This window comes from Nycticebus coucang, chromosome 1 (genome assembly GCF_027406575.1).
Source record: "Nycticebus coucang isolate mNycCou1 chromosome 1, mNycCou1.pri, whole genome shotgun sequence".
Classification (NCBI taxonomy): domain Eukaryota; kingdom Metazoa; phylum Chordata; class Mammalia; order Primates; family Lorisidae; genus Nycticebus; species Nycticebus coucang.
Genome location: NC_069780.1, coordinates 143588213 through 143603883, shown reverse-complemented (window position 1 = coordinate 143603883; position 15671 = coordinate 143588213). Strand labels below are relative to the sequence as shown.

Below are 15671 nucleotides of genomic sequence, written 5' to 3'. Positions count from 1 at the left end.
CTGTAAGACCAGCATGACCCTAACACCAAAACAAACAGACACAGCAAAGGAAATCTCAGGCCACTATCCCTGATGAATATACATGTAAAGTTCCTCAGCAAAATACTAGAAAACCAATTCAACAGCACATCAAAAAGATAATACACCATGATAAGGGATATATATTCCAGGGATACAAGGGTGGTTCAACATAGGAAAATCAATAAACATGATACAGTCAACATGAAGGACAGAAACTATATGATCATCTCAATAGATGCAAAAACAATTCAACATCCTGTCATGACAAAAACCTTTCAACAAACTAGTCAAAGAAGGAACATACTTTAACATAATAAAGGCCATATCTGACAAACCCACAGCCTACATTGTACTCAATGGGGAAAAGCTGAAACCTTTCCTCTAAGAACTGGAACAATATAAGGATGCCCACTTTCAGCACACCAATATATACAACATTGTCCCATCCAGAGCAATCAGAAAAGAGAAAGAAATAAAAGGTGTTCATATTGGAAAAAGGTAAAATTGTCCCTCATTGTAGACCTAGAAAAATACAAAAACTCTATCAAAAAACTCTAATGAGTGTATCTTGATGAATAAATGCAGTCAAGTTGCTGGATCTGAAAGCAACATACAAAAAATGAATACAGTTTCTACATGCCAATAATGTAATAGCTGAGAAATCAAGAAGGCAATCCTAGTTACAATAGCTACAAAAAAAATAAATATATAAGATACCTAGGAATCAATTTTAAAAAGAGGAGAAAGACCCATACACGGAAAACTATAAAACATTGATGAAAGAAATTAAAGAGGACATAAATAAATAGAAAGGCATCTCATACTCATCTGGCCACTCATGGATCAGAAGGATTAACATCATTAAAAAGACCATACTAACCAAAGCAATCTACAGATTCAGTGCAATCCCTATCAAAATGTCATTTTTTCACAGAAATAGAAAAAATCAAATGCTGAAATTCATATGAAACCAAAAAAGAGCCTGAATATTCAAAGCAATCCTGAACAACTACCTGACTTCAAAACATATTACAAGGATATAGTAATTAAAACAGGATGGTATTAGTATAAAAACAGACACATAAACTAATGGAACAAAATAGAGAACCCAGAAATAAAATGTACTTATTACAGCCAACTGATTTTCAACAAACATGCTGATAATATTCATTGGCACCTTCAATTAATGGTGCTGGAAAAATTAGTTATCCATATGTATAAAAATGCACTAGACCCTTTACTTCTCACCAGATACAAAAATAAGCTCAAAATTGATTAAAAACTTCAACATAATACCTGAAACTATAAAACTATTAGAAGAAAACATAGGAGAAATATTCCAGAATCTTGGTGTAGGCAAAAATTTTATGAGATAATACCTCAAAAGAAGCAGCAACAAAAACCAAGACAAATGGGATTATATTAAAAGGACAACAGAGTGAAGCGACAACCTATTCAGCAAATTATTTATCCACCAAGGGATAAATATCCAGAATACACAAGGAACACAATTCAACAGCAAAAGTATAATCCTATTAAAAGTGGGCAAAGGAAATGAATAGACAATTCTCAGAAGAAGACTTATAAACAGCCAAAGGGTATATGAAAAAAATTCTCAATATCACCAATCATTAGGGAAATACAAATCAAAACCACAATGAGATATCTTTGCAGAGAAAAGGAAACTCTTGTGCACTGTTGGTGGGAATGTAAATTAGTACAGCCACTATGCAGATTTCATAGAAAACTAAAAACTACCATTTGATCCAGCAATCCTATCACTGGGTTTTTACCCAAAGGAAAAGAAATCAATATATAAAGTTGCATGTTTATTACAGCACTGTTCACAATAGCAAAGATATGAAATCAACCTAAGTGTCCATCAGTGAACAGATGGATAAAGAAAATGTACTATATATGCCCAGTGAAATACTCTTAATTCTTAGAAAAGAATGAAATGGTGTCATTTACAACAACATGGATGGAACTGAAGATCATTACACTGAGTGAAATAAGCCAGATACAGAAAGACAAATGTCACATGTTCTCACTTATATATGGGAGCTTTAAAAAGTTGATTTTGTGGAGGTAGAAAGAGTAATAGATATCAGATGCTGGGAAGGGCATTTGGCGGGGTGGGTGGGGAATAAAGAGAGGTTGGTTACTGGCCACAAACATCAGTCAGATAAAAAGAATAAATTCTAATGTTTAAAAGCATAGTAGGGCTATTATAGTTAACAATTTATCATATATTTCAAAATAGCTAAAAGAGAAGACTTGAAATGTTCCTAACACATAGAAATGATAAATATTCAATGTAGTGGACATTCCAGATAACCTGACTTGATCATTACAATCTATACATGCAAAAAATTTCACCTATACTCCATAAACAAGTATTATGTATCATTTTTTAAAAATCAAACCAAATCTGGTAGAAAGTCAGCCAAAAACAATTAGAAATTATCAAAACTATTTGAAATGTGACTTTACAATTTATTGTAAGACATCACTTATTTCATTTTCTCATCCCTTTTAATTTCATGTAAATATAATTTACAAATAAGCATACATAAGCAACAAGATAGAATTGTATTGACTAAAGAGGTTTGACTCTAAATAACTATTCTAATACCCAAGTGAATGCAACCTTACAGTCAGAATAAACACCCTGGTCTACGGCACAATATTTAACATTACTTAACGGTTAAAATGGATGAACCAGAATTTGCTTCAATCTAGCAGAGGCATCCTCATTCTGTAAGGACTTTTTTTGCTTGTCTGTGGTGTCAGATATCATGAAAAGTATTCATAGACTTTTTTTTTTTTTTTTTTTTTTGGTGCTAATCAGCTTTTGTTAGTGATTGTATATATACTGTGGGGCTCAAGACAAGTCTTCTTTTAATGTATAGAAGAAAAGAAAAAAGGATGGACACCCTGAGCTAGAGCTTCACAGAACCATATGTCATCCAGTTTATTCAATGCTCAAACCAAAAAAGAAACATTCTTCTCAGAATTTTGATTGAATAATTGGACTGAATAAAATTCTCAAGGCTTAAGATAGAAGGTTAAGATGGTGATCAGAAATTACAAGGAGTAACACTTGTAAAAAGTTTACATTTAGAAATGTTCTCATGAAGAAATAATTACATTTGATCCTCACAAATATTTGAAGTGATTAATAAGAAATCTGAGACTCAAAGATTAATAACTTGCCCCCAATTAAGTGACAGAAGTAGGCAAGTCTCCTGAGTCTATATCCTGTGCTCTTTGCTAACTTTACTGTCCCAGCCCTTAACACCCTAAATTGGAAGAGGCTTCAGGTAGGTGTTCATCATTGAAAAAAGTCAGGAATACAACATACCACTCTGTGAAATCAGATGTGCTTTGTTCATGGTCCTTGTACAATGCAGCTTTCTTTCTGAGCACTTATCTGAATTTAATAAGCTTTGTTAATGTTCATACATCTAGGTTTCCGCAGACGTGCAGCTCCAGTTACAAGAAGGCAGTTCCCACATGGTGCACATAGAATGGATTACTTGCATTTTGAGGATGATAGCCGTGGATGGTGGTTTGACATGGATATGGTGATCATCTATATTTATTCAGTGAACTGGGTTATTGGATTCCTTGTTTTCTGCTTTCTTTGCTATTTTTTCTTTCCGTTTTAGGAATTTTCATAGTTTACTACAGTTGAACAATCGTAAATGATGTAAATAACAGTTGCTTAAACATTTTTAAGTGTGCTTTGAAATTTTTATAATGTTGTGCTATATAAATTGTTGGTGTTTATAGAAAGCCTGAGAATAATGGACTTATTAATGTTTTCTCATGTAACAAGATGGATGGATTATTCAAGAGCTAATCTATCCAGAACTTAGCAACAATGCGCTATGAATTTCATAGCGGTTCTTAGTTTAGGATTTGGGGTTCTAATTTTACTATATAATTTTTATACTTATTTTGATTGTAAAGACTGAGGTTTTCTCTCTTAAAAATAGTAAAAATACAGAAAAAAATTATAATCTAAATAGACAGTATCTTAACTGATAAAACATTCGGTCAATCATCACTTATTCTCAAGCAAATTATATGCATTAAACATTTTCTGGGAACTAAACTAGCAGGGTATATTCAGTATTTGCTTCCAAATATCTTTACTTATGTTTCCTTCTATTACGAAGAAAACTGACTATCCTTTTTATACAGACCTAATTAGTGCAATGATTTTCATTGTTATAAGCAGAACAGTAAAACTAATACTACAAAGTATATGACTACCCCCTACCTATGGACACTTTAGAGAGCTATATTAACACTTTGCAAATTGCAGGATAAAAAACCTGAAGAAATAAAATATTCACCAATTTTCAGTAGTCTGAAAGAAAAATGTATGTCCAAAATGTAATTAAGTGATTTATTTAACTAGAAGATTGTCAAATATATTGTAATGTGCAATAAAAAAATGGCTTTTAAATTTTTATTGTTATTAAGTGACTTAAAGTCTGGAATAAAGAATTGTTGGAAATAGGCTTATGGATTTATAGAAAAAACACACTGACATTTATTTATACCTATAATTATAATAATTTTGTAATATTTTTCTTATTAAAAGAAAAAAGAGATCTGAATCATTACAATGTGGGAAGAAACAGGGGCAGGTATTCCAATTTTAAAAGTGAGAAAACTTAAGTACAAAGAGATGTGAGTTTATTTACTCAGTTACTCAGGTGATCTGTGGGAAACCTAGGACAAAAGTTTTAATTATGAACTATTAATCCAACATTACTACACTATGATATCATATATCTGATAATTCAATAGGCATATTTTTACATAAAAGAAATTAATCTCTCATGGCACAACAAATACTACCACCATCCAAAAAAATGTTGGGATCAGCCAGGTTTTAACAGTTCAATCTATGAAAAGTCAAAATTTAGCATAATTTCTTTTTTTTATGAAACAGAGTCTCACTACGTCGCCCGGGTAGAATGCCGTAGCGTCACAGCTCATAGCAACCTCAAACTCTTCGGCTTAAGCAATTCTCTTGCCTCAGCCTCCCAAGTAGCTAGGACTACAGGTGCCCGCCACAATGCCCAGCTATTTTTTGGTTGTAGCTGTCATTGTTGTTTGGCATACCCGGGCTGGATTTGAACCCAACAGCTCTAGTGTATGTGGCTGGCACCCTAGCCGCTGAGCTACAGGTGCTGAGCCACTCAAAATTTAGCCTAATTTCTATTAATTGTACTTCAAACAAAAGCACTTCACTGATGGTATGTAAATGTTCTAAGAAATATAAAAGAATGTTACAAATTTGTATTTGAATACTGTTTTCATTTTGTTTACAATTATATCAATAAGTGTACATTAAATGTCATCCAATCCAGAAAGCAGAAAACTAAATACAACATAGAAACAGATAAATTTATTCTCATAAATGGATATTTTAATCATTAAGTTATTGCTCAAAGTAAAAATATAAGGGATAATGTCAGCCCTTATATTGAAATATATGTTAAGATTTAAAACTAACAAAACATGTATATAGAGAATACAATGTTTTAAAAAAATTTTAAATAAATTGCATCCATTTCCCAAGGAACTCCAAGATTGAGCATATGTTCTAGCAAATATGTATTGATTCATCCCTAAATGACTTTACAAGTTTAATTTAATTATATACAAATTAAAGTAAATAAGTAGTAGTATAGATAACAGATTTCTCAGAAACAAAGGTGATTCGCTATATATTTGTTATAGGGATGTTTATCAGCAATATTTATCAGTTTATAGTTCTTCACCTATAAATTATATACAAATATATATAAAAGCCTGAAATAAATATAATACCCTCAAAAAAAGAAAGCATAATTTGGGCTCAGTGCCCATAGCTCAAGCCTGGCCCAGGCCTGCTAAACAACAATGACAGCTATAACCAAAAAATAACTGGGCGTTGTGGCAGGTACCTGTAGTCCCAGCTACTTGGGAGGCTGAGGCAAAAGAATCACTTAAGCCCAAGAGTTTGAGGTTGCTGTGAGCTGTGACGCCACAGCACTCTACCGAGGGCGATATAGACTTTGTCTCAAAACAAATAAACAAACAAACAAAATTTGGAAATAATTTTTTTTTGGCCAGGGCCAGGTTTGAACCCACCACCTCTGGTATATGGGGCCAGCACCCTACTCCTTGAGCCACAGGTGCCATCCTGGAAGTGCATTCTAAATCTTTTAGTTATATACATCTTGATTAATAGCTTCATCTGAAAATTATGTCATTTGGCATATTAAAATTAAAAGCAAATTTAGAAAATTATAAATCATAAATTTTACTTTAAAGTGTTTTCAATTTTTATACAAATGGAGCTAAAAACTGCTATTCATAAGTATACCATTTCTTAAAGCTGCAAGTTTATAAGAAGCCAGATAAAACCAGAGATGAAGAAAAACTATTTTCTTCTGATATGTAGAACATGATAGCCATTCAATAGATAATTGAATTTATAAGTAAAATACATGGATGAGCTTTAAAGTAAAACAAAAAATTCTTATGCTGTTCTGTGGTGTCTTTCACAGAATTAATCACATAAAAACTAATTTTTCAATGAAAAACCAAAGAAAGAAAAAGAAAAATTCTAAAACTAATAATGTAGTACAAAATTTTCCCTAGTAGTATAATATTTAATAAATTTAATTTTATGTGTTATCACTAACAATTTCTATTTCTGCTGAACTTAACTGTGAGGAAGGTTAATTTTAAACATGTTCACGCAGTCACTAGAACAATGCCCAGATTGAGGTATGTATCTGAATACTTTTGGCAGGTAATTTATTTCTTAATTTTAAGAAAGAAAATTCACAATCCCAGATCCATTTATTTTATACTCAGGAGAAGTTAAGAGAATCTAAATTAGACAAAATTTTAAAAGAATCAGAATTTAGGTTTTTACAGAGACTCTACTGTAAATCAAATTCGAGAATGGTGGATAGAAACAATATTTCTGTGTCTGCTATATGACTAATGTCACTCTAGTATTAAATGCTACATATAACAATAGTGCCACCATCAGTTTCACTTCTGCCGTGGAATCTTGCTCCTAAATGAATACATATTCTTAAAAGCCTGATTTTTATATGGATCATCTGTTAAGGAATGTCTTATAGAAGAGCATTCTCTGATTAAATGCAATGGATTCTTCATAGAATTCTACAGATGAAACCAGAGAACACTGTCAGAAAGTGTTCTGAAGGTTTTGCGTACTTAAACAAGCTCAATTCTTTCTTCTTGAAGAGTTTCTGATTTTCAGTAAATTTTTAAAGAACATTATAATTCCACTACTGTATGTTTTTCTGCAAAATATATATGTATGTTTTTGCTTTTTCTTAAAGACAACACCTATAATAAGAATTGCTTTACACATTTCAGTTTTTAGGTTTTCTTACATACATCCTAGAAGAAACATCATCAAGAAGTATCTTTATATTCTACATTTACCAAGTTTCGCAAATACCCCTGTAATATGCACCACAGGAGTGTATGATGCCCCATAATCATATCATTGTATACAGTTATGATTTAATAAAAAAATTAAAAAAAAAAAAAGAAGTATCTTTAGAGTAAATCATGGTGTTAACACCCTATTACAATAAGTATCCAGTGTAAAATGTACTTTTCTTTCATTCATGTTTCTGTTATAGGGTCAGGAAAACAAATACTTTACCATTCCCATTGTTGTTTATTATCTGTCATATAATACAGTAGGTAACATTTTTCTTATTTTAACACTTATAAAATAGTTGTTGGACTGTTGCCATAAAGTTGATGGTTACCTCTCTTTACGCAAGTAACCATCTATCTATTAAGTTCTACAAGACACAGTCCTTCTAAGTTTCCCTTATTCTTTTTTAAGACTGAGAACATCACCCAAAGCATATTAGGTAAGAAACTGGCTACTACGATGACTTTTTATTATTAATAACAACATTGCGGGGCGGCGCCGGTGGCTCAGTGAGCAGGGCGCCGGCCCCATATGCCAAGGGTGGCGGGTTCAAACCCAGCCCCGGCCAAACTGCAACAAAAAAATAGCCGGGCGTTGTGGCGGGCGCCTGTAGTCCCAGCTGCTCGGGAGGCTGAGGCAGGAGAATCGCCTAAGCCCAGGAGTTGGAGGTTGCTGTGAGCTGTGTGACGCCACGGCACTCTACCGAGGGCAATAAAGTGAAACTCTGTCTCTACAAAAAAAAAATAAATAAATAACAACATTGCAAAAAAACAAATATTATTCTTGTAAGAACCTTGTAAATATTGTAAACATGTCTATCCCAAAAAACCCTGAGGGAAAGAGAAATGAGAAAAGACAACAGCTAACTTTTACTTGTGGAATTTCTAAATCCTTGATAGCTGATCACATTATTAACATGTTATCTAATTTAATCTTCAGAGTCTCACTATGTCGCCCTTTGTAGAGTGCTGTCGCGCCACAGCTCACAGCAACCTCTAATTCTTGGGCTTAAGCGATTCTCTTGCCTCAGCCTCCCAAGTAGCTAAGACTACAGGCACCCACCACAACACCCAGCTATTTTTTGTTGTAATTGTCATTATTGTTTAGCAGGTCCGGGCCGGGTTTGAACCTGTCAGCCTCGGTGTATGTGGCCGGGTCCATAACCATTGAGCAACGGGCACCAAGCCTTCTCAATACTCTTTGAATAAGATGATATCCTCATATTACAGATAAAGGAGAAATGTGATCAAAGTCACACAGAAAGTGATTAACTTTCTGTCCAATTTCAAGATGTGTGCTCTTTTACTACTCTATACTGTCAGTAATATCTGATAACTTGATCAATTTGGATATTTACTGAGGAAGTTTTGGTAATACTACCAAAGAGGTTTGAAAAATAAGAGATGATCTGAATCAAGAATGCAGGAATGAACTCCTTGCACTTTATGACAAGTCTTATGCCAATTAAAAACTTCTTAATATTTATAGGACACTACTTAATATGCAACATTACATTTGATACTAACTTTCATTCTATGTGCCAAATTAGATTTGTAGTGGCTGCCTAAAATGCTTTATTGAGAAGGATTCTGAGGATACATCTGGGCTCCATGGGGGATAAAAGCTTTCTGATCTACTGGCATTGCTCCTCAAATTCAAGAGACAGACTATTGAGGGACAATCTAGCAATATCAGATATTTTTCATACTTGGATAAGGGCACAGAAAGTCATTCATGTTTTAGAATCTGGGCTTGCCTTCTGCTGGGGGGGAATATAGTTTTCTTACTACATATATAATAACACAATGATGTATTCCACTTTAGCTATGATATAATTAATAGTAAACTATTATACTTTCCAATCTCATTCTTCTCATTTTGCCTTTAAACAGAAGATTAATAGGGACCTAGCTGTGTATTACATAGAAGTGTTTTTTGTTTGTTTGTTTTGCAGTTTTGGGGGGAGTTTTTTGTTTTTTTGGCCAGGGCTGGGTTTGAACCTGCCACCTCTGGCATATGGGGCTGGTGCCCTACTCCTTTGAGCCACAGGCGCCGCCCTACGTAGAAGATTTTTAAAAGACAATGATGTAGTTTAATTTTCTCATTTCAGAAAAATATAAACTATCATTTCAAAAAAAAGGAGTTCTGATTAGCGAGTTATTTGGAAATAGATGCTACTGGCTATTCTGATTTCAATATCTAAAGGTAGCTAAATCAGCAAAGCATATAGTCTAGCAGTCAACCTAGATCAGAAGTTAACGGCAGTATTAAACCTTCATAGGCCTGTAATCTTGTTAAAATGTGTATTTTTATACAGAAGGTGTGGAGTAGACTCGAGACTTCGCATTGCTAATAAGCAATCAGTGACACCAGTCTGTGGGCCCCTCTTCTACATTTTGGATTGCAAGGAACGCAAGTGGCTCATATAAGAAGGCAATTAATCCTGCTTTCTTAAGATTAAAAAAACAAATGTCCCAAGAAGACAAATTTCACATTGTTTTGGCATTTGAAAATTGTATAATACTGGCTACCCAATATAAAGGAATTATAATGAATTATGCTATAAATACTTTTATATAAGTCTATTTAGTAAGCTTTTGAAATTATTTGGTGGATTTTAAAGTCTAGGTATTATAAATATGAGTCATTTATTTTTTAAAAAAATCTATAAATCAGGGCAGCACCTGTGGCTCAAAGGAGTAGGGCGCTGGCCCCATATGCTGGAGGTGGCGGGTTCAAACCCAGCCCCAGCCGAAAACTGCAAAAAAAAAAAAAAACATCTGTAAGTCAAACTTTTTTACAAAAAATTTCCCTACATTTTTCCTATTCTCTCTCATTACTCATCCTTTTATCTTCATATCTCTATCTGGACTAGAATTAATGTGAGATGATATATCATTAATAATATCACACATGTAGATATAGAAAATATGCTATGGTATTTCTGTTCATTTCTAATTAGTATGATGCAGTGTAATTGCAAAAATCAAGAGACCTTATCATTCTGAGTTATATGACTAAAACTTGCTTACCCATTCTTTCCTCATTTTCCTAATCTACGAAACTATACATAACGGCCGGGCACGGTGGTTCACGCCTGTAATCCCAGCACTGTGGAAGGCTGAGGCAGGAGGATTGCTTGAGCTCAGGACTTTGAGGCTTGTCTGAGCAACAGTGAGACCCTGATTCATGAAAAAATTGAAAACCCAGTGGAGCACCATGGCGAGCACCTGTAATCCCAGCGGCTTTGGAGGCTGAGGCAGCAGGATGCCCACAGCCCGAATCTGAGGGAGTCTGAGGTTGCGGTGAGCTACAACGCCTTTGCACTCTGCTCAGGGCATAGGTAGGCATTATGTCTCAACAAAAAAAACAAAAAAACTAAACAATGCATAACAAAACAAACCTTCACAGGATTTTGCTAGGATAAAATCCAATTCACAAGAATATTAGGGAACAGATAAAAAGGTGTTTAAGGAAAGGATTATGCAGGCAAGAATGTCTAAGCCCAAGAGCTGGAGGTTGTTGTGAGCTGTGATGCCACTGCACTCTACTGAAGGCAACAGAGTGAGAGTCTGTCTCTAAAAAAAAAGAAAAGAAAAGGGTTATGCAAAGATGGAGCAATACTTATCAATTATTTGATAACAGGCAAGTTACTTAACCTCTATGATCTTCTGATTCTTCATTTATAAAAACGGAAAATACAGTATTTTGAATTAAGAAATAATACCATTAAACATTACTAGCTCTCAATAAATGTTTCTTTCCTTCCCCTTATATAACAAATTACTTTTGAAAGAGCTACAGAAAAGGTCTTACTTTTTTAAAGATATTAATAGGGTATTAATACATTTGTTGCTCATATACAATAACGAGAATATTTAATTATCACTATAATTTATATTCCCTTAAGTTAATAACCATAGTGTAGCAAAATATGGAGCCATTAACTGAGCCTTCAGGCAAAACTGGATTATAGGTCAAATTTTCCAGACTACAGAACTAAAGCCTGCTTAAATTCTTTTTTTTTTGGCCGGGGCTGGGTTTGAACCCACCACCTCCGGCATATGGGACCGGTGCCCTACTCCTTGAGCCACAGGTGCCGCCTGCTTAAATTCTTTTATGGGTCCCACTTGGTTTTAACCATAGATTTAATAGCATTGTGTCACATGGCTACTGCCACATGACTACACCAAAAGAAATTTACTATGAACTTAGAGCAAATGCATTTGTCTTAGTCTAAATTTACAAAATTACTCAAAAGGCTGAAGAGCATGATTTCTTAAATTTAATGTTATCCAGAAAGTTTTATGTTCAATGAAATAAATATTTGTTATCAATTTTGGTATTCATTAATTTTCTTAACATTTAAAATGGTACTGATGATACCTACTTGCAAACTTTGAATTACAGTGTTATATTTTATAGTATTTAACCTACAAACATACTTTGATTACCATAAATTCGATAAATAATGCTTTTAATAATTTTTTGTACTGGCACTTTTTAAGTGTAGCATGTATACTATAATACATGCCATTCCATGTCATTACTGGCAAAAGAAGCCTCATTCTACGTGTAGTTATAGATTAAAGAGTACTATAAGTATAGTAATATAGTAAATCATAAAACTTAAGACTATATTGCTGAGTTGTAGGTCTAGCCAAAACTCTCAGAATATCATACCAAACTATTTTTTTTGTACAGACAGTCTCACTTTATCACCCTTGGTAGAGTGCTGTGCTGTCACAGCTCACAGTAACCTCCAGCTCTTGGGCTTAGGCAATTCTCTTGCCTCAGCCTCCCAAGTAGCTGGGACTACAGGCGCCCGCCACAACGCCCAGCTTTTTGTTGCAATTTGGCCAGGGCTGGGTTTGAATCCGCCACCCTCGGTATATGGTAGCTGGCGCAAGTTATAACTTTTGGCAAAGACAATAAAGATCTTAAAAATTATATAATTTTCAACTATGACTGAGTAAAACTTTTTAATGTAAGGCTATTAATTTTTGATGTAATAATAAGAGCACATTTTGAAGTCATTTAGTGTTTATACTTTAAACACTCTACTGACACTCTTCCTTCTAAGTTTATTTTATTTGGAACATTGACTATATTGTCATAGAAAAGAAGAATTCTACAATTAGGATTCTGAAACTAGTCCACAAAAGTTCTAATAAACTTACAAAACGTATTAGAGGCACAGCAGAAATTACACTTACTCTCGGTATGAATTTTCCTTCCTTACAATGCTTCTGCCAAAACTATCAAACACAAACTTACAGAATACATTGTTCACTGTCATAGTATCTCACACAGTATCATTTTTAGTCAAAAACTCATGTCACAACAAATGAAGTATAGCAATGCGTCCATGCTGATGGAAGTTACTGTTCATTTTATTTTTTCCCCATAATCCAGAAGTAGCTGGTTTGACAGAATTGTGGAAGGGCCTTTTGAAGATCCAGATAAGGTAAGAGCTAGGTGGTAAGACTTTTTTTTTTTTTTTTTGAGACACAGAGTCTATGTTGCCCTCGGTGGAGTGCCATGACGTCCCAGCTCACAGCAACCTCAAACTCTTAGGCTTAAGCGATTCTCTTGCCTCAGACTCCCAAGTAGCTGGGACTACAGGCAACCACCACAACACTAGCTATTTTTTTGTTGCAGCTGTCCTTGTTTAGCAGGCCTGGGCCTCCGTGTGTGTGGCCAGCAACCTAACCACTGAGCTACAGGCACCAACCTAGGTGGTATGACTTTTCAAGCCTGGGTTAAATGTCTCTAGGATGTGGTATATGGTCTAAACTAGCATGCAGTATATGGTGTTTTTTTTCCCCACAGCCAAGATTCACATGACCAGGAATCAAGAGATGGAAACAGTAGAGGCCTCTGTACTACCATTAATATACTAGCAAAATTTTTGCTTCCTATCATAATTGTAAACTCTGCTGGTCTAGAGGTCTTAGTTCCAGAGGAAGGAATGCTTCTACTAGAGCATACAAGAATAATTCCACTGAATTGGAAGTTGAAACTGCCACCTGGTCCCTGGGTTTCTTATGCCTCTGAATGAACAAGCAAACAAAGGGGTTTACTATAATAGCCAAGACGATTGTTCCTATTAAGAGCAGATTGGGTTGCTACTACACAATGGAGGCAAGGAAAAATATGTCTGGAACGCAGAAGTTCCCCTAAAGTGACTCCTATTATTCACATCTTGTGATTGTAGTCAATTGAAAAACTACAAAAATGCATTTCAAGTAGGACTAGTGCCTAAATGGTCTAGACCAGCAGTTCTCAGCCTGTGGGTTGCAACCCACAAGAACTGTATTAAAGGGTTGGGGCATTAGGAAGGTTGAGAACCACTGGTCTAGACCTTCAGGAATAAGGGTTTGTGTCACCCCACCAGGCTAAAACCATGGCCTACCAAGATGAGTGCTGAAGGCAAAGGTATAATGGAATGGGTGGTGTAAGGCAGAAGTTACAATACTTATGACCACCACATAACCAGTTGTAGAAACGTAGATTGCATTAGTTATGACAATTTCTTCCTCTTGATATGAACATGTTGTACAAATATTAACCAAATATTTCCCCCTTTTTATCCTCTTATCTAACAAAGATGTGTTAATAATAGCTAACTTTATAACACAAAATGTGTTAATGATAGTTAATTTTAGCATTCAAGTTACAAAAAAGAGGAGGAATATCACCCAGGAATTTTGTATCCTCTTCTGGGAAAAGGGTTGGCATTTTTGCAGTTATCCATGGTACTTGAATCATGCACTATGTTTTTTTTTTTTTTTTTTTTGGTAATTCTTTTTTTTTTTTTCCTTGGGAATTCATTGAGGGTACAATAAGCCAGGTTACACTGATTGCAATTGTTAGGTAAAGCCCCTCTTGCAATCATGTCTTGCCCCCATAAAGTGTGACACACACCAAGGCCCCACCCACCTCCCTTCTTCCCTCTTTGTTTCCCCCCCCATAACCATAATTGTCATTAATTGTCCTCATATCAAAATTGAGTACATAGGATTCATGCTTCTCCATTCTTGTGATGCTTTACTAAGAATAATGTCTTCCACGTCCATCCAGGTTAATACGAAGGATGTAAAGTCTCCATTTTTTTTAATGGCTGAATAGTATTCCATGTTATACATATACCACAGCTTGTTAATCCATTCCTGGGTTGGTGGGCATTTAGGCTGTTTCCACATTTTGGCGATTGTAAATTGAGCTACAGTAAACAGTCTAGTACAAGTATCCTTATGATAAAAGGATTTCTTTCCTTCTGGGTAGATGCCCAGTAATGGGATTGCAGGATCCAATGGGAGGTCTAGCTTGAGTGCTTTGAGGTTTCTCCATACTTCCTCCCAAAAAGGTTGTACTAGTTTGCAGTCCCACCAGCAGTGTAAAAGTGTTCCCTTCTCTCCACATCCACGCCACCATCTGCAGTTTTGAGATTTTGTGATGTGGGCCATTGTCACTGGGGTTAGATGATATCTCAGGGTTGTTTTGATTTGCATTTCTCTAATATATAGAGATGATGAACATTTCTTCATGTGTTTGTTAGCCATTCGTCTGTCGTCTTTAGAGAAAGTTCTATTCATGTCTCTTGCCCATTGATATAAGGGATTGTTGGCTTTTTTCATGTGGATTAATTTGAGTTCTCTATAAATCCAAGCTTTTGTCTGATTGAAAATATGCAAATATCCTTTCCCATTGTGTAGGTTGTCTCTTTGCTTTGGTTATTGTCTCCTTAGCTGTACAGACGCTTTTCAGTTTAATGAAGTCCCATTTGTTTATTTTTCTTGTTGTTGCAATTGCCATGGCAGTCTTCTTCATGAAGTCTTTCCCCAGGCCAATATCTTCCAGTGTTTTTCCTATGCTTTCTTGGAGGATTTTTATTGTTTCATGCCTTAAATTTAAGTCCTTTATCCATCTTGAATCAATTTTTGTGAGTGGGGAAAGGTGTGGGTCCAGTTTCAGTCTTTTACATGTAGACATCCAGTTCTCCCAACACCATTTATTGAATAGGGAGTCTTTCCCCAAAGGTATGTTCTTGTTTGGTTTATCAAAGATTAGGTGGTTGTAAAATGTTAGTTTCATTTCTTGGTTTTCAATTCGATTCCAAGTGTCTATGTCTCTGTTTTTGTGCCAGTAC

General features: G+C 34.9%; 1 protein-coding gene across 2 annotated transcripts in view; it reads left to right on the top strand.

The window, feature by feature from the left end:
* The window catches only part of RNF180 (ring finger protein 180), a 135286-nt gene extending 130776 nt beyond the window's left edge, over positions 1 to 4510 (top strand). For both annotated transcript variants that reach the window (XM_053589945.1, XM_053589936.1), the window contains one exon: positions 3493 to 4510. In XM_053589945.1, the coding sequence (XP_053445920.1) occupies positions 3493 to 3692 (200 nt within the window). In that variant the 3' untranslated portion in view covers positions 3693 to 4510. The remainder of the gene's footprint in view (positions 1 to 3492) is intronic.
* Positions 4511 to 15671: the final 11161 nt, after the last annotated feature.